General features: G+C 36.0%; 2 protein-coding genes across 2 annotated transcripts; one reads left to right on the forward strand and one right to left on the reverse strand.

Annotated features, from left to right (window-relative positions):
- Nucleotides 1-5,184: 5,184 nt before the first annotated feature.
- On the reverse strand, nucleotides 5,185-14,521 carry nmbr (neuromedin B receptor). The gene is made up of 3 exons (XM_043218876.1): nucleotides 14,012-14,521; nucleotides 10,905-11,250; nucleotides 5,185-8,416 (listed from the first exon to the last, which is right to left on the reverse strand). The coding sequence occupies exons 1-3, from the start codon at nucleotides 14,398-14,400 to the stop codon at nucleotides 8,033-8,035; spliced, it is 1,119 nt and encodes a 372-aa protein (XP_043074811.1). The 5' UTR covers nucleotides 14,401-14,521; the 3' UTR covers nucleotides 5,185-8,032.
- A 3,401-nt stretch (nucleotides 14,522-17,922) lies between these two features.
- Nucleotides 17,923-19,596, forward strand: gje1a (gap junction protein epsilon 1a). The gene is made up of 3 exons (XM_043220633.1): nucleotides 17,923-17,961; nucleotides 18,081-18,263; nucleotides 18,937-19,596. The coding sequence occupies exons 1-3, from the start codon at nucleotides 17,923-17,925 to the stop codon at nucleotides 19,336-19,338; spliced, it is 624 nt and encodes a 207-aa protein (XP_043076568.1). The 3' UTR covers nucleotides 19,339-19,596.
- The last annotated feature ends 332 nt before the right edge of the window (nucleotides 19,597-19,928 follow it).

Below are 19,928 nucleotides of genomic sequence, written 5' to 3' on the forward strand. Positions count from 1 at the left end.
TTTTATAAATAGTCCTCACTTTAAATGTGCTCCCAAAAATAGATGGCTGGCAACTATATTTACCTGACTTAATCATGAATTACAGCAGGAATGTGTGTTAATAAAGGACTTATTAATCATGTCTAAATAATAAGATTTACAAATGTTCATTTAAATAGTTTATTAATAATTTACTTGCGCTTTCTAACGATCTTATTAAATGCTGACAACTAAATAACTGATTTGTAAATAGAACAATTCAAAAATTAAAAATGCATTGGTAATAAAGTATAAAAACACAATTATTAAACATTATAGATATGCTAAAGAACAACATTTATAGCTGTATTCATAAACTGCTTGCTATGCTGGAATAATGCCTTTTAAAGGATAAATTGACTTTTTACTAATGCTTAACTAAACATTCATAATGTGCAGTTATTACAAAGTATTACTTCAATTTTAGTAATGACATTTACTGTTATTTGTCATGCACTTATTTCACTTGAAAAAAAAAATGTAAATTGTGTTTTTTGTAACAACATGGTTTGATTTTTGTTTCTTTTTGGGAAATTGACCTATACCAAATATTTCTTCTTCTTGTACTGGATTTGATTGGTATATTCTTTCAAAAAGCCCCCTTACATTTAGTTTTTCCAGGTTTGTTTGCAGCAGCAATCGCAATGATCTTTTGTTTGATGAACTGCGCAGCACAGCACTGTATTGCCAATATTAAGTGTAGAGTCGATGCTTTAGGACCTCGATGTAATGAGAACGCACGTTGATTAAGGCTTACTTTATCTGTCACTCCTCTATCTTCCCTCAACAAAGCGCCATCCCATTCAATTAAACAATACTCTGACCTTATCTTTTTCAAATCAATAACCATGATAAACAGTAGTGTCTAGTCTGGGCAATCACAAAGGTCTCTGGGCAAACCAGATAGCAAACGCACACAACTTGTTGAGACGTATGAGGGCAGGAGTTGCTTTACTCGCAGTGGTTTCCATACATCAGTGTCTGCAGGAATTGTTTGCCAGAGGAAGCAGCAACGCGTGGCAAAATGATGTCTAACTGATTGTGTGAGTTGGAATTAATATGAATAATTATTGAGTGCCGCGTGAACCTGATCGTATCCTTGATTAAAATAAAGAATGTAAAGGTTAAGGTTTAATATTTGATTTCTGCACCACCAAAACTAGACGTTTATATAATACACATTTCAGCCTGCATGATAAATATATGAGTATTTCCTGCACAGACAATTTCTGTAGATTCACTTTTCCTAGAATAATTTCAAGGCTCTGGCACAAACAAACAGCAGTTGATTCGTTTCATTCTGTTCTGGTAAGCTGCTTAATCACAAATTATTTCCTGCCTGCTTATGGTCATAATTATGTATTAAATTACTGTAAATGGACTTTTTCCCAAAGGCTTTTTGTGTTGCGCCAGGCAAGGCCATTTGAATTTATTATTTCTGTCCCCGAGAATCTTCTAGAATCTTGAATTATATTGAATAACCTGCTTTAATGAAGAAATCATGCGACTAATATAGGAAGGCAACGAACAGGCATCGCCTTTTACGTTGATCTGTATTCAAAAAAAAAAAAAAAGAATTAAATTCCACAAAGCATCTCATTTTTGTTGTAAACGAGATTCTTTAATGGTTTCAAAGTCAAAGCGATCCTTCTTTTATTCACTTGTTCGTTCTCCGTCTCGTGTCTTCTTTCTCTCCCATCATTTTTGCTTTGATAATTTCTAACAGTGATTGTTTTTGAGAGGCCATTATCCAAAAATGCTGAAGTCTTGATGAAACTGCCATCCAGCTGCTCCGTGATGTAATTCACCAGCCCATATTTGTGTCGCTTTTGATAACGCGATGCAAGCAGGAAGATGAGGAAGTGGAAGAAGACGCGAGTGTGCGAGGAAGCAAGAGAAAGCAAACACACAGAGGGGATTTGAAATGTCTTGCAGGTGCTTTAAGTGACATTTGGTGACTAAATCGCCACAGGCCAGCGCTATCCTCCACAAAGGCCTCACTAGTAATTCCTTTTAGAACCTGCTTTGACTTATTTATAAAGTTACAGAAAACAAACGAGAAGGGTTAAGCATATAAAATGTCTAGCACACTATTTTGACACATTTATAGTGAACTAACAAGCCCAAGTGAATATTTTGTCATTAAGAACAGTGTCACAGTGCGAATTATGTCTTTACTATGAGATCAGAGTTTGATTTTTTCACTCCTGTTGGAGAACAGCAATATATTTTGAGAACAGTTGAACTCATTTTCTAATGCGCCTGAATGAGTCCTGATGAATTACAAAAGACTGCTCTGAAAAATCACACACACCTTCTTAGTTTATGTTTCAATTACCTTATATTAATCTGATTGTCACATAGCCGTTCAAATAAAATTATTGCCAGGGCTGAGACGAAGGTAATCATAACTTTTCAGCCCTCCTTCGTTAGCACCTGTCGTAATAAATGAAATGGTCCTGCTGAACTGTCATCACTTTTCTTCATGGATAGTAACAGAAGACTTCTGGCAAATCCCCTTGTAAGACCGACCTGTCATATTAAAATAAAACGGCAAGGCCATTTGTGAACTGTCAGGAGTAAAAAAATATATATGAGGAATTTGATTGAGTGTGTATGTTCACACACGTCTGCATGTGTTCGCTAGCATGAAGTCGTGCCGCAGGGGAGGTGAATTTAGCAACCCATAAATAATCTGATGGCCAGCATTTGTTCCATAAGTGCTAATACAAAGGGACAGACAGATAGATCTTAACTAGGGGTCTTCAACCTCTTGGTTCGTTGTATACTAGTCATTGACTATCAGTATACTATCAGTCTTTAAATCAGTTGTTATATAGATTTATTAAGTCTTCATTAATATACTAGATGTAAATAAGGGTTAGCTAGTTTAAATGTTTTATTTATTAAGTATATTTTCTAAACATTTATTTTTAATGTAACACAAATTTTTTTTTTTTGAGATTCAAAGAAATATTGTTAGACCCCTACAGGTGCCTTCATGAGCCTGAAGACACTGATATAAGCAGAACGTTTATATTGAAGCGTCCTAAATGATGAAAGAGATGAGATAACTAACAGTGAGTAATAACCTAATAACCTTTGGTTCACTTGGCCCCGTGTCCTGCAGAGTTTAGCTCCCACTTTCCTAGAAGTTTCTAGCATGCCTAGTAAGACCTTGATTATCTAGTTCAGGTGTCCAAGATCTAGTTTGCAGACCCCTGTTTTAGAGACTTTCAGTGTCGCTGACATTTACAAGTGGTAAAAATGTATGTTTTTACATCAAATATATAATTTGAGTGAAATATTCATGTATTGGACAAATCTTAAAGTATGTAATAACAGTAAAAGCCTGACAAAAAAGAAACACAGTGTTTTAATTTTTGGGTGCACTATTCCTTTGAGAAGAGATGAATTGATACCACTTGGGAATTTCTTAAGTAATGAAATTATTATATTCAGAAAGTACCATTAATTCTGCGGAGGGTATATAAGGGGTTGCACCCTGTCTAAAAGTGATCAGCCCCATCAGCATTTGGACACTTTTGAGATGTGAGCTAATAAATGCGTGAAGAGTGACAGCATGGGTGCAAACAAAATACATGGTAGTGTCAAATGGAATTATCACACACAACGAAGGGATGGCTGCCAATTATTTTCCTTGATTGAGCATTGGCCTTATCAGAACGACGGCAGAGGAGCAGCCTCCATATTCATTAACAGGAAAGTTCAGCAGAACATGGGGGAGTTATAAAAATACATTTAACCCAGGGTTGTTTACTTGAGGGCATGTACACGAATGACATTTTAACGTGCTCTTTTGCACATGTTTTTGCGAAAAGCTGAACTCCGAAGAACCAATTCGATATGTCCCTAGCCATGAATGACATTTGAGGCTTAGCTGTTTAATGGCATATAATTATGCAAAGGTACATAGAAGTAAAAGAGTTACTGCTAGGTTAAAATTCATCAACCATGCCTGGTGATTGGTAGAGAATTAGAGCGTGTGGCCATTTTAATTAACATCATGATGAAAAAGTGAATTTTGGGCGGTCTCTATTTTTGCTTTTTCTTCAACTAGCTAATTAAAGCTTAATAATGATATTACTTATAATCACTAGAAGACTTTTCCCAGATTCTTGGATTAGTGATCAGCACAGAGGGAAAAATTTACACTTTACATGCTGTTCCAATCAGGACCAAAGTCAGCATGGCGATAGGAATTTGGCTCTGGAACAATAAAAAGAAAAGCGCAATTAACCATCTACACTCTTTAGCCTTTCTCTGAGGCTTGTTGAGAAAATTGTGCGTTAGTGTTTTTTCTAGAACCATAGCAAGACTCACAAAGTCTTTTCACTGCTCCTCAGTGACCGTTCTTACTCTCTTCCGGTGAAATTGCAAAGGAAACGTTAGATTGTCATGTCACTAAGGGACTCTTTCCACCAAAAAGAAGAGGAAAAGCATCTGGGATAGTAAAAAGACACACACAACATGTAATCTTGTTTCCAAGGATGAACCTTGCACATATAGAATGAAGCTTTTCATACACTTTCATTACTATTTCATAAAGGACAGCTTGTATTATATATGAGCACCTAAAATATTAGTCCAGTCAGGCGATGCTGTGTGGGGTTTACAAATATGTGAAAAAAACATCAGTACAACCATTTTTATTAATAATAATTTCTACTAAATTGTAGAATTTCTTAGGTATGCTTTGATGCGCACTGTTATATGAATCAAATCCCACTGCTTTCAGGCGACTGTCTCATCAGGATCCAGCGCATACAGCATAACGCTCGCTTTTATGTGTGTTTACGCTAATTTATATTTGATATACAATTATTGACAGAAATATTTTCTTCCTATTTTGCTGTGTGACAAATAAAAAGAAAATGCAATTCCAATCTGGGAGACAGTGATAAAACATGCCCGAAAAATTCTTTACGTCTGACTTTCAAATGTTTTGCGCCATGTCTCATTCAGCAGTTATGAATAATAAAATGTACATTATCTGTGAACGAACAGATTACGGTCTTTAAAAATGGACCAAATTTGCATTGCTGTTGGTCAGGGAAGTTAATATAGCCTATTAATAAATAACGCTTGTTTTGGCATCTTCCAAGTCTGGTTTTCAGGCATCATAAGACATTTGTAGTCCAAAAATCTGTTTATTTGTTGTTCCATTAACTTAGCATTGTAAATACATCTTGATTGACATTATTGAACAATTTATGAACCACAAATAATACAATAAAAAAAAAAAAACTCACAATGATTTCAAGAAAGATACATCTTAAAATACATCTTTGCAATTAACGCATAATTGACTTAAACCCAGCTAGTAATATTTCAATACATAAAACCATTACATGGTGTATTCATTCATATTTATCCATTCAAGTATGGTCCCGTGTGAACATATTTGCAAAATGTTGTATTTTTTATTCTTTATTCAGTTATGGAAACGAAATAGATCGGAAACGTGCACATTGTAAGCATAACTGACATTTTATCATATGCAGGAGGTGGATATTCCTGATTAAAATATATACTCTCATATCAAAACAGAACCGTTTTATCAAAGGTAAATTTCTGAAATAAATAGAGTGTAATCGAAACAGTTGTATCCAAGCTTGATTGAATCAAGTTTTGTTGATGTTTTTAATTGAAAGACCTTGATTATTATTCCATGATCTTGTTATGATCAACATGCATGACTGAACTGTCAATATTGCATACACGGATGTCTAATCAGTTATACTTATCTGTGTATTGTTCTATACCCATATGAAACACTAATGTTTTCTAATGACTAATGTTTCAATTTAAGAGCAAAGGAGGCCCTGCGGCATCATGTTGTTTCATAGTCATACATAATAATGTGTTACAATAGCAGATATTACAATATCTGCTGTTATGAGTTGATGCTACATTAAAATTTACAGCCAAATTACTGCAAATGCAGCTTAAATTGAATTTCAAACCGATAATGATCACTGTAAGCAGGTCAGTTAATTTATATCACCTATACCAATATAGGAAATACTTGCAGAAATGCTTGTTTTATGATTTGCATCATCCTTTACTGTTTTTTTTTTTTTTTGCATGTGTTCTTAAGAATATAATTAACCAGTTTGGTTGTACCTTTCTTGATTCAGTGTAAGAGTCTAATCTATATGTTTAATTTACTCTCAGAGTGAAATCCCAATAAAGTAGATGTGTGCCTGTTTAATCAATCATTCCAAATTACATTTATATCCTGCCTCCGTGGAACAGTTAAGATCAATTCTTGAGGAGGCACGTTTGATGTGCTTTTTCACTTCACTTCATGATTCTAAAGCTATTGTGTTCTGTGCTGTTATATCTCATAATTATACTATGCAGAGCATAGAAAGAAAATATTGGGAATATTGGGCATGCTGTTATATATTGCAGAAACAAGTCAAAATATCCAAGTTTCACATTTGTATTCAGGTTTGTAAAGTTTTTTGTAAAGTAAAAGTTTTTTTCCTTTTAAATGGACAATGGCGATTTCTCATTAGAGTAACTAGAGATGCTCAAACTTTTTTTTTCTGAAATATATCACTTGAAATTATTGATACAGTCAGCTGATTTAATTTGACAAAAGTCAAGAGTCAATTAAGTCATTTTAATTTTCAATATAATTAAAACACATTGCTTTAGATCAGAGATTCTGTGTTGTGGGAACACGAGATGTGTCTTTACAAGGACAAATTATTGTAATTAGTTATCCCTAATTACATTTTGCATTAAAATGGATTTCATTGTTTTGACGAAAAGTTAATTAAAATTCATTCAAATGTGCTTTGACTTGTAAATGTGCTTGAAAGTCTAAATGAAAATGTGTGTTTGTTGAGAAAAAGTCTAATTGTTACGTTTTAAAATGTACATTTTCAAAAATAATACCTCAAGTACTACTGGATCAACTCATTTTCGAACTCATTAACAAAAAAAGTCACGAAATCATGTCATGTCAAGGTCTGATTTTAGTTTTTTTACAGGTTCAGGAACCTGAAGAAAAGCTCAAAACGTGGATCAAAGGTGCACTGCCTGTTTCAGTCCAGCATTGACAGTCGATACATTTATAGGTAATATTTTCCCCTCGCGACCGAATGATTATTCCACGTCATTAGATATAGACACCAGGCACTCCAAAAAGAAGAGGCACTGCAATGCAGTGATTAATATGATAATATTTGCTGGTGAATCTAAGAATAAAACACAGCATTTGTTATTAATATTAGTCTGCCACAATGATCTTGGCATTCCTATGACTCATATATCGGAAGGTAAGGGGGAACGTGTCTGAGAAATTTAAATTCATGTTGAATCCTAATCTGTTTATGCATATATTAATCTAATCACCACAGTTTACCCTTGAGTGTGCGACCTGTCTGATCTATCATCGCAGGCATTAACATTCACCAGGAAGTGCCATGTCTCCCGTTGCTCTTAAATTGAATATATTGTCACTGTCTGAAAAATAGAAAGCAACGTAAATGATTTCAGTGGCATCTCTATAATAAGCTTGTCATCCCGGTGAAATCAAAACTGCTTTCCCAAACATTCATTTACTGTATTAAGTGCACTTTCTGTTGATTTAAGTTGAATTTTCATCATTTGATTGGATGATAAATGAAACAAGATTAAGCTAAAAAGCAGACCTGCCATTATACAATAATGGAAATCTTTTGTACAGATCTGATATTTCATACAGGCAGAAATTGCGTTTTGGTTGAGGAGAAATGGAATTAGTCTTTATCAGCGAGATATCCATTTCTGTTTGCAATAACGATATCGTTTCAAAAATAAAGCGAATTTCATTCTTGGGCTCAAGCGACGCTGCAACTGTTGGAAAAAAAAACATGCATGCAATATTTACAACAGTAATTCCTCTGCTTCGATACCCGTCCGTTTACCCAGCTGGGTCACCAAACGCTAAATGTGAGTCAGCGGCAACCCTTATGCTCAAGTTTTGTTCGAACAGACGCTAAATGCAGACTCCTGTGTTTTGGCCATGTCCGTTGGCGACGGCAGGTGTGCTCTTCCTGATGGAGGTCATGCGGATAGCAGAGGTGCTCTGGAGGTAGCTGGTGTTGCGCTCTTGGTATTTGCGCTGTCTGCACAGCAGCTGGTTGTTGAAGTGCCTTCGGAAGCTCTCGCTCAGCAGGTACAGGGCGAACGGGTTCACGCAGGAGCTGGAGAAAGTCAACACGCGCGCCACAAGCGTGATGATGAGGTGCGACAGGGAAGAGTCGATCTGCCGATAGTTGAACGAACGGTACATGTAGAGAACGTGGTTGGGGAACCAGCACAGCGCGAAGAGGCCCACGAACACCAGAACGATCTTGGCTAGACGCTTCCTCGTTTCCGTCTCAGAAGAGAGAAGTAGAAAAGTTGACAGATGAGAACACTCGATAAAGCACGAGGTGCATTTTAGATGAGGGAAAGGTCAATAAAAGGCATGCAAGTTCAGTGAGTGCATCCTCTAGCCTGATTCTGAACCCAGTAATTGATTGTGACTTGCTGGAATCAAGTTTAGTTGTAACATGTGTCCTGGTTAGCCATTTATGTTTTAGCATTATGTTATTAAAAGATGTTTCTTCAGCAAGCTTAACGAGGCTGTATTTGTTTAATCAAAAATACATTAAAAACAGTAATATTGTGACTTTAATATATTAAAATGTATTGTTTACTGTAATGGCAAAGCTGATTTTTTACTACAGTCTTCAGTGTACCATGATATTCAGAAATCGATCAAAAGGTAATAAACTTAACTTATTAACAAATTTGCTGCTTAATGTTTTGTGGAATATGAAAAGGAAATGAAATTAAAAAGTGATTTTTAAATTAGGATAGCATTTTTAATAAATCTTTCATCAAATTAATGACTTTGATATTATCTATCACAAAACAAGGAAAGTCATACAAGTTTGGAATCATACGGGGGTGAGTAAATATTGTCTCAATTTTTATTTTCATGTATGCAGATTTTATAAGTCCAGGATTCTGCAGTACTGATAATGCATTTTTTTTGTTCAATAAAGTACATACATTGCAAAACAAGTGACTATATCCCAAAAAGCCATTCATGCCATTCAGTGTAATGAATGATAGAAGATGAATAAACAAGGCTATGTTGTTTTATCCTGTGAAATTCACACTTACTCATACCCTAAAGAGATAAGACAGCGATAAACAGCAAAAGACTAGAATGATATACTGTATTATCAAGGGCAAGAGGGAGCAGAAAATGTTAGCTGCCTTGAAACAGCTGCTAAAAGAGAATATTAACGAGAATATCTGTCATCCTTAAGGACCCTTGGCACAATGCTTAACTGATGATTCACAGCCCAGCAAAAGACAAAGTGCCCTGTCTCAAAAAACTGTCAAGGGAGCGTTTTATGAACGGTGTCCCTCAGTTCAACAGAGGCTCGTTTATATGTTCTCTAAAAATGTTTATGGTTTGAATCTTTGGAAAGGTCTTAGATCATCATAAAACAGCTAGTTCCATTAAGAACAGTTGTTACTGCAATTTGACATTTTTTCAAATACCGTTTTTCTCAGTCGCTTGAGCATTTTTAAAACTACTTAACCTCCACATCATCTAGTCACTTGTGCACAACATAAAAGCAGTTTTTCATTCTTTTAAACAGATTGCGATTGCTTTGGTTCATTCATGCTACTAATTATGTACATTTGTGTGGAGTTTCCTACATTTTTAGACTTTTTGTAAATTTGCCATGAATTGTGAAAGTAAATACTGCCTTTTACTAATGAAGACAATTGATCAACCAATTATAAACCAGTTCTCTGAAATAGCTCAAGGTGCATCAATGCACATACTTTCTTTGGAAACATTAAGAATGATTCGAGAAATGCACCAAAGCGACTAAGAAAAACTAATGAGTAAGGGTTATATGCAATATGAAATGCATTAAGAATATCTTTTGTATTCCAATTAAAATTCTTTTTTTTTAAAGATAAATCGATAGATAGATAGATAGATAGATAGATAGATAGATAGAAACAGACAAATATGCGATAAATAGATATAGATAGATAGATAGATAGATAGATAGATAGATAGATAGATAGATAGATAGATAGATAGATAGATAGATAGATAGATAGATAGAAACAGACAAATATGCGATAAATAGATATAGATAGATAGATAGATAGATAGATAGATAGATAGATAGATAGATAGATAGATAGATATGCGATAGATAGATAGATAGATAGATATAGATAGATAGATAGATAGATAGATAGATAGATAGATAGATAGATAGATAGATAGATAGATAGATAGATAGATAGATAGATAGATAGATAGATAGATAGATAGATAGAAACAGACAAATATGCGATAGATAGATAGATAGATAGATAGATAGATAGATAGATAGATAGATAGATAGATAGATAGAAACAGACAAATATGCGATAGATAGATAGATAGATAGATAGATAGATAGATAGATAGATAGATAGATAGATAGATAGATAGATAGATAGATAGAAACAGACAAATATGCAATAGATAGATAGATAGATAGATAGATAGATAGATAGATAGATAGATAGATAGATAGATAGATAGATAGACAAATATGCGATAGATAGATAGATAGATAGATAGATAGATAGATAGATAGATAGATAGATAGATAGATAGATACAAACAGACAAATATGCGATAGATAGATAGATAGATAGATAGATAGATAGATAGATAGATAGATAGATAGATAGATAGATAGATAATTTTTAAAACATGATTGACAAATAATGCTTGAAGAAGAACTTGTTTTGACAAACACAGAAGATTGCACTCTTTCCCTGGAAGCTCTTACCTGTCTTTTGGAGTGCTCACTAATCTCACCCGGCATATCGTGAGCACTCTTGATAAGCGTCTTCGCAATGTGGTAGTAGTAAACAGAGATAATACTCAGAGGGATGAGGAAGTAGACAAGGAATATCATAATAGAATGAATCTTGGGATGCATCTCGTTGGAGAGTGGATACGGCACACAAGCAGTGAATGTCATGTTCTTGTCCGACATATGAACCACCTGCGAGAAGACCGCCTCAGGGATAGCCAGCAGCACTGAGACAACCCATATAGTGATGGCCTTCAAGCAGGTCCAGAACACTGCGCTGGAGGTCTGGATGTCCATGGGATTCACAATAGCTTTGTGTCTACGAGAAACATATGTGAAGAATTGTCAGCACTCATATTGCTGTGCCTTTCATCCAGGTTGAGGACGGATGAAAGAGAAAATTGCTTTGTTTATCAACAATTTATCATTGCTTGAGGGAAAACAACACTGTGAGTTCTTATCTGAAGTCAGATTTGATTCTCTGTGGCAGTTATGGTTAGTCCACAACAGGATATGTGTCTGTTTATACTATTAGTAAAATGTTTTGAGAGAAAGTTCTTAGATTTAAAATATAGATTTATTATGTTTTTAATAAATATATTATTCATCAAGGGGCATGATCCTTTAGATAATAGTTTTAAATAATAGTTTTTAAGCTTTAAGAAATAACAATTCACTTGTTCTTGGGGAATAAAAATGACTTTCTTGGCATATATATTTATGTTTTTGAAATTTTAAATTGTGAGTATTAAAGTGTGGTTTGTGTGTGTGTGTGTGTGTGTGTGTATATATATATATATATATATATATATATATACACATATATATATATGGATTATATAGATTTATATATTTACTGATTGCAAATTAAATGTGTGAGGTGTAAACATGATTTGTATTATATAAATGTAAAACATTTATCATTTTAATATAAATATTTCATTTAAAAAATGTTCTTCTGTTTTTCAGTTTTTTATTTAATTATAATTTTATATTTACTTCTCTATACTCACACCTAAAAATGCACCACATCATCAAAGTCATCAATGATTCATCTCTAGGTTAATGTTTTTTTTTCCTAAAAGAAGAGCTGTCCTATAGGAAATACGATATTTCCTGTGCACATCTTTCCGATATTCTGCTGGAGCTGCAAAGCCTACAGACAGAACACGCAAAAAGCAATAGAGGAAATTCATGGTGGAAAATTGGTTGCTTTTGTTCCAGGGAAATTGTCTTATTTTTTTCTATTGACAGGTTTGATCTGTTTGACAGTGTCCTTTAGACATTCCGCTGCCATCATCTCTAAGGTAAATGGAAATCTCATATGACAGCATCCTCGCCCTGACTTCTCTCCTCCACCAGGTTTCACTGCCCCGGGCTTGCTTTTTCCTCCCTCAATGAAAACGGACTGCCCTGCCTGAGGCGTGGGTTAGCTGGGGAGCGCCACGATCACAGCTTGATTCCTCCTCGTGTAAACAAGTCCCAGTCGAACATACAGTATGAACCGAATGACATGCAAATGAGCCTGATTGTACTTCACGCGTGACTGCGAATGCTGAGTAAGTTCTAATCAGATCACGTCTTCAAAACAATCGTCCCGTTGATGATACACATGGTCTGTTTGTACAGACCGTACAAACGGTCTATGCTCTCGTCGTTCCTCCTCAGGCGGAAGCTCTTCGAATCTATCATTTTAGGCTTAATTCCTTTGGCCAGGAGATTCATTATCACAAGTAGCTGAACGTTGACTGCATTTTGCATCGCGATTGTCGTTTTGGGGAAGAGAATTGTTAACGCAGCCTTCAAATCAATAGCAATAAATGAGAACCGCTTGGACCCCAGGGTGGTGGCATAATCACTGTGACACAAATGAACTTTCAGGTGCTCCAAACAGCAAACAGACAGAGCAACAAATCAGACTAGGAAAGGTCGTCACCTTTAGCTGGGGCCCCCAAGCACTGACACAACAATGAAGGATAAGACTGAGCATGTGAGACAGAGAGGACATTTGTCATCTTCACTACAGATCCTCAGCCACATTTTTAGTGCTCTTTCGCAGACTTGCAGCCAGAAATAAGCCAATTAGGCTGTCAATCATCATTTAGGATTTGAGGCACTGTAATCTACTAATGAAAACATCGAATTCTGAAGATATTCCTTATTTCAGTCGCAGTTTATGGAAATAAATATCAGGGAATTAAGGTCCCCATTTTCTCGAATAAACAACGATTTTTATTAAGCTTTATTAAACTCGCCTCTCTTGACTGTAATGATGCCTCTGTTTTTTTACAAAAGCCTTTGTCCAATTTGGTTATGAAAACACTGCTTTTCTATATAAAAAAAAAATTCCCTGCAGTGTGAGTAAATCAGAATAATAATGCAATGGGTAGGCTGTATAGATGACTTCCAGCCTTCAAAGCAATATTTATGCGTATAGAAAATATAAAAAAACAAACTACCTAATAAATCTTTCAGAACCTGTCCAAATATGTGCTCTGTGCCCGTCTAACCCCATCTCTCTGTGTAATGCCAGAGAAATGAACTGCATTTTGTTGTTGAGAAATATATCTGTGCCATGAATCAAATGTAATACAGAATCCCTTTAGGCTGCTTTCCAAAAGTGGTATGATATCTTCATCATCGCGATTAATTCCTCTGTAAATCAAAGTCATTTGCATTCCCTCTCAGCTACAGGTGCTTAATAAGGTGGTCTCTACATCTTAATGACTTAAAACAGTAACTGCAAACCTAAAAATAGATATTTTTTTGTGGTTTGTATAGCAATAAACAACATTAGTGCTCACAACATTTACACAGACACATATAAGCATTATAGTAAAATGTATAAAGTTTGCATATATATATATATATATATATATATATATATATATATATATATATATATATATATATATATATATATATATACTAAAAATTACATAATTTCTCATTTTATTGGTTAAACATCTTGTATATAAATGTAATTAGCTTATGTTCCGTTCATTCAGTAGTGAACGTGACAGCAGTGCAGTGATTGTTCATTGATGATTTCTCTTTTTCTTTTCTTTTTTTTGCCTTACCTGTCCGCGCTCAGTGCCGTGAGAGTAAACACGGAGACTCCGACCGAAGTGAGCTGGATCACGGGGATCATCTTACAAGCCACCGTTCCAAAAATCCACTCCTCATAGAAATACCTGAACGCGTCCACGGGCACACAAGTGACCAGAAGCAAAAGATCTCCCACGGCCAGGCTGGAGATGAAAATGTTTGGCACACTTCGCATCGCGCTGGTAGTGATGAATATTTTCACAAGAGTAATGTTGCCCAGTAAACCCACCGTTATGATAAGTATGTAGACCGACGGGATAACGCATCGAATGATGAAATGCACCGTTTCGTCCCAATCTGATGTCCAGTCGTCTGTGAAGTTCTCGTAAACTGAGGTATCCTCGGAGAAAGTGTGATCCATATTTTGTTTTGGTGGTTAGAAAAGCGGAGGAGCTGAAAGGAAAGGGTTTTAAAAGTTGTCCAGTGCGGAGAGAAAAAGAGAGAGAGAGAGAGAGGTGCTGTCCGCCAAACTTAGTGCTGAAATGAGCGATGTCTTCAGCCACGTCCCTAAAAGTTGACTGGCTTCTTTGACAGGCAGGAACAAGTAAAGGGGGAGCCTGTGGCAAACCTATTTAACATTTAACTCTTTAAGCAAACTATAATGTAGTGATGCGATTAACGCATATTCTAGACCACAACTTAAAAAAAATCCAATAGTGTAATTCGTTTAAAATTTCTCATATTATCAGATTTCTCATTCACCAAAACGCTGGATGATGACACTATTCTGTAGCTGCTTTTTTGGTACATCTGCAGCATCTACAGTTTTATCCAACTTAACCGAACTCAACACTGGACTGACTGGTGAGGGTGAAAAACAATGTTGGCTTCTGTAAAACTAATAGCTAAATTGAATTAATTTCAAAACCTGACACTTGTATTTAACTTAATCGACACTAAACAGACTTAAGCAAAACAATACCACAATTGTCCAGAGCGGCTTTAAAGGACCCGAATTGTCTCATTATTGCCGTTTTACGGTGTCATTTTCCTCTTTATCATTTCTACTGTGAAACTGCTTTGAAACAATCTGTATCGCACAAAGTGCTATATATTAAAGGTGATATTATTATAGCATTTATTCATTCTTCACCACTAATCCTGATTCACTGGTGTGTATTCAGTTCTGGCAACTATTCCCGTTTGCTACAAGTATTAAAAAGAAAACAAGTATTGGAAGAATCAAATATTATTAAAGGAATCAATGTTAAATTGGCTTGCCATAGGAGCCGCCACTTCAATGCGGACAGTGTTGCAGAGCGCAGCACCGAAACAGTTATCTATCTATCTATCTATCTATCTATCTATCTATCTATCTATCTATCGACCTGTTTTTAAAGTGTATTTATTTATGAATTAAACGCAGGCCCATCTCTGAATGATGTTGGTCGCTCATCAGTAGCGCACACTGGGATTGTGCTTTCTGGACTCGTCAGGTGCAGCTTTTGTCCCCGCGCTCTCTTATCGGAGTTCGGCTGGAGCTCTTTCATGCTCTTTCTATGACTAGCAGGGGGGATTTACCGAGGGAAGAATTGCAACAAATACGTAATCAGGAAACCAACTGGGTCTGGTCAAGTAGAGTGGAAAAACAGGTATTTGAAAAAAGGAAAGAGAGAAAAAGAAATTCTCCGGTCCCTTGCAAAAACGCGGCACAAATGGAGAAGACCGGTGTCGTATGTCACTGCACGTAACCAAATTGTTACATAAAGATGTTTTATTCAAACCTCCGTTTAGATTTGGTTTCTCATCCGTATGCGGATTAAAAACAGACACTGCAAACAGACATTTATGGATTATAAGTGCTGATGAGAAAGGTTCTTTGTCTAGACAGTTCTTGAAATCATATTTTTCAGTTGGCCTTGGTCTCGAAACCAATTTATCACGGTCCTGTTTCGGTCCTTGCTTTTGTTCTCTAATAAAACTCGCCTTTATGCGGAATACAAATACTTTAATCGCCTTCAGTTGAAGTTAAACTTCCAGAAACCTATTCCGAAACAAGTGTGTTTTGACAGCTTTTACAGGTTCTGCTCTGCTTAAAGATCAGTCGAGGGAACAATCAAATTCTCAACTTGACATGAGTCTCGCATACCTGAATGAGTTTCAGACTACGCGTGAAAAGCATCACGTGATCCACTCTTTCTCCGTCTCTAGCGGTTCATCTGGACTGGTAAACTCGCCCTTGACTCACATCCTACGAACGCAATGGTTTCTCATTGCGAATGTTTGCCACAACACAGATGTTGTCTGATGCGGCCTTTGTTAATAGGCTAAATAGACATAATTCGCAACCGACATGGGTTGCATGCGGAAATGTCATCTGTTGGTTTAGTGACATCTGCTGGTATTTATGACGCTCTTGATACAACACGTTAATGCTGGAGACGACAAATCTAATTAGACAAGAAAGCAACTGCAATATTTAGTTGCTTTAAGGTACATGCTGTTTATTAGTTTCCTACTCCATCATCCAAAACCACTGACGCACATAGCTGCCACATTTTAGAAAAAAAAAAATCTTTAGCTATGCCCAAAAGGATTCAGCCATTTAATTAGATTTTCTTTTTCTTTTTCACAATTTCCGGTGAATTTGTAAAGGCGTTTATTAGAGAAGCGGCATATTCGCGTATTTTATTTATTTATAAATAATTGCATTTTAAATTAGTTTTGAATCAGGCGCAGCCTATGGAAACGTAATTTACACATTTACTTTTATTAAAAAAAAAAAAAAAAAATCTTAATGCGCAAACGATATAAATACGCAAACTTTATTGTACGACGATGGGATCGCGCTAATATAACAGAGTCCTCTATTAAGCCATGATCTCTGTGAGCTAACAAAACAATCAAGCGTGGTCATATATGAAGCATCACTTTGATTGACAGCTATGCTTGCGTGTGCATCACGTGCGCAATGACCGTATGACCGCCAGACCCCGGTACTCTTATTTCGGTAATTAGCATCTCTGTGGCCATAATGATCTATTCTTTGCTACGTTTCTTTGATGCCTCGCTTGTCTGTTTGCTCTTTGCTTTATGAGTCGAAAAAGCTTGCCGTCAGAAAGGCGCCCCCAACATGCTGCTTTTCCAGCAGGTCTGTCTTTCCCTCGGGACGCAGTGACATGAGAGCAGGACCTCGGTTCTGATTAAGAAGGGGGATGAACAGCTCTCCGCCTGGATTACGGTTGGTGTGTGGACTTTTAATAGACGATTTAACGTTTGTGAAACGTTTCTTACAGCGTGGACCTTACTCGTGCTGCAGTTTTACAGAACAACTGCAGGAAAGTCTAGAAAAACTTTCAGGAGGCCTATTAAGCGGTTAACTGAGGTAGATGCGTAGCTACAAGTACACTATATAGATATATGTAATGGAGAAAAGATATGTTTATAAAACTATATACATCAAAATAATCAGCCATGTTTTACAAAATGCACTTAACTTAAATGCCATTTATTGTAACCTTGAATTGAATAGCCTGTTTAAGGTCTGCTCGGGAATTAGAGTCATTTATTAACGGTTGTTTTCCATTATGTGATTTACCCAGTGATACAATTCCAATTTGTTGCAATTGTCATGTTTGCTCTGTTCTATTGTGAGATACAAGAGTTGTTTTTTCGCTGACAGAGTTGAATAGGGATTAGCCTATGGGCTGACCACATGTCCCGGGGCCTTTGTTATTTTCCTTTTTGTTTTTTGTTTGTTTTTTTTGCACTGTGTGAGTAAATTGATGAAGGCACTGCGGATAAAAAGAGAATGCATTGACAAGGGGTTTCTAAAGCGAAAGGTCATTTAGAGGTTCGGAATTGCCATCTGCCTCTGCCCGAGGCTTAGAAGACTGGCAATGATGGTGACAAGCTACCGTAGAATGAGTTGTGAAGCCAAATTATGTCGTTAAACTACATCAAAAACTTTTATGAAGGATGTGTAAGTATATGCAATGTAAGCTTTCTGTGCAAAATTCAATATAAACTTGATTTTAGTGGATGCATGATTTTTGTGGTCTTGCGTTTGCATGTTAATAATCTTTTCGTTGTATATTTTAGCTCAGGCCTCCGACAGTGATAGGCCAATTCCACACGCTGTTTTTTGGCTCTGTGCGTACTTTTTTTCTTGGAGTCCTTGGATTCGCCGTTTATGGCAATGAGGCCCTCCACTTCAGCTGTGATCCGGACAAAAGGGAAATAAACCTTTACTGTTACAACCAGTTCAGACCTATAACACCTCAGGTAAAAGTTTCTGAAAGTATTTGGGTTTAATAATCTGCTATTGCGGTATCAAAATGTGCACAAAGGCTAAACTGAATGCAGGAAGTCGTAGAAAGTGGAAATAAATAACAAGTTTTTAAAATCGCTCCTAGTAGTAAATGTAAGGCTTGGGCCGTCCAAGATGTAGATGAGTTTGTTGGAGAAAGTAATTCACTTGCTCATTGCAATTGAGATCCTCTGCAGTGAATGGGTGCCGTCAGAATGGTTCAAACAGCTGATAAAAACATCACAATAATCCATAAATAATCCACACGACTCCAGGCCATAAATTAAAGGAATAGCTCACCCAAAAATGAAAAAGTTTCTTACTCACCCTCAAGTAGTTCCAAACCTGTATTCATTTCTTTGAAAAAGTTTGTAACCAGGCTGTTTTGGGTCACCATTGACTTCCATAGTAGAAAAATACCATCCTGGTTAAAAACATTAATAGAAGCGAAGCACTGGTTTAAAATGTCCTAATGATTGATTTGTTTATTACAAACGCACATATTTTCAAGTCACAAGACAAAATTTAAGGACTGGAATCTTATTCTACAATGCTCAAAATTCTGAAAACCATATTACAGGAGAAAATGACAAAGTAAAAAACCTAAAGACAGAAAAAGTAAAAATGTTTTTTTGTTTCTTTTTGTAGGTATTCTGGGCGTTGCAGCTAGTCACTGTCTTGGTACCTGGAGCTGTGTTTCATCTTTATGCTGCCTGTAAAAATATAGACCAGGAGGAGATCCTTCAGCGGCCAGTGTCTACAGTCTTCTACATCATCTCTGTCCTGTTGAGAATAATTCTGGAAGTCTTAGCATTTTGGCTTCAGAGCCACCTCTTTGGGTTCCTGGTTGATCCTATTTATATGTGCGACGCCAGTGCCCTCGCAAAGATCTTCAACATCTCAAAGTGTATGGTCCCTGAACACTTTGAGAAGACTATCTTCCTCAGTGCGATGTACACTTTCACCATCATCACCATACTCCTCTGTATCGCTGAGATTTTTGAGATTCTGTTCCGAAGACTTGGTTATTTAAACCAGCCAGTGACTTGAGAATTTAGCAAGTGTTTTGAGTGATGCTTCAGCAGTGTTTGTTTGATGTCTTCTATGGGTCTCTGAATGACAGACAGGACATAAACCCACATACCTCTGCATTTTCTGGCGGTAGACACAGAAATACATGCTTTTTTTAAAACATGACGACTTATCATTCCTTTTCTGGAATAAACAAAACAGAACAAGCCTAATTAATGGCAAGGGACTCATTAATCTTAAATTTTATGCATTAAAAACATCTCTCTAGCAGGAGATACTTTTTTTTACGTAAACCCACGTAAATATTTGGTAGGTAATTATTATCTTTGCAAAAATATTTTCAAATTTCAACATTCAAGTACTTCACAAATTCCAAGTACTATTTTAACAATTATTTTATTTAAATTTCATTTTTCTTAAGAATAAGTGCATGCAATAGTGCATCAGTTTTTAAAAACATGATTGAATGGTCCATGGTATCTAATTCAATCATGCACATAGATAGTATATTTATCACGCTGTTAATTTCCATATAGTTTTGTGTCCATTTGAGAATTATTGTGTGTGTTTGTAGTACGTGTATTTGTACGTTTTTATCAGGCATCCAT

The sequence above is a fragment of the Puntigrus tetrazona genome, chromosome 20 (genome assembly GCF_018831695.1).
Source record: "Puntigrus tetrazona isolate hp1 chromosome 20, ASM1883169v1, whole genome shotgun sequence".
Taxonomy (NCBI): domain Eukaryota; kingdom Metazoa; phylum Chordata; class Actinopteri; order Cypriniformes; family Cyprinidae; genus Puntigrus; species Puntigrus tetrazona.

Coding starts and splice junctions, on each gene's coding strand:
- nmbr (XM_043218876.1), bottom strand. CDS start 14,400: ATGGATCACACTTTCTCCGAGGATACCTCAGTTTACGAGAACTTCACA. Junction 11,251..14,011: donor ACGGCACTGAGCGCGGACAG/GTAAGGCAAAAA, acceptor TGTTTCTCGTAG/ACACAAAGCTATTGTGAATC. Junction 8,417..10,904: donor GTGAGCACTCCAAAAGACAG/GTAAGAGCTTCC, acceptor CTCTCTTCTGAG/ACGGAAACGAGGAAGCGTCT.
- gje1a (XM_043220633.1), top strand. CDS start 17,923: ATGTCGTTAAACTACATCAAAAACTTTTATGAAGGATGT. Junction 17,962..18,080: donor AAAACTTTTATGAAGGATGT/GTAAGTATATGC, acceptor TGTATATTTTAG/CTCAGGCCTCCGACAGTGAT. Junction 18,264..18,936: donor TCAGACCTATAACACCTCAG/GTAAAAGTTTCT, acceptor TTCTTTTTGTAG/GTATTCTGGGCGTTGCAGCT.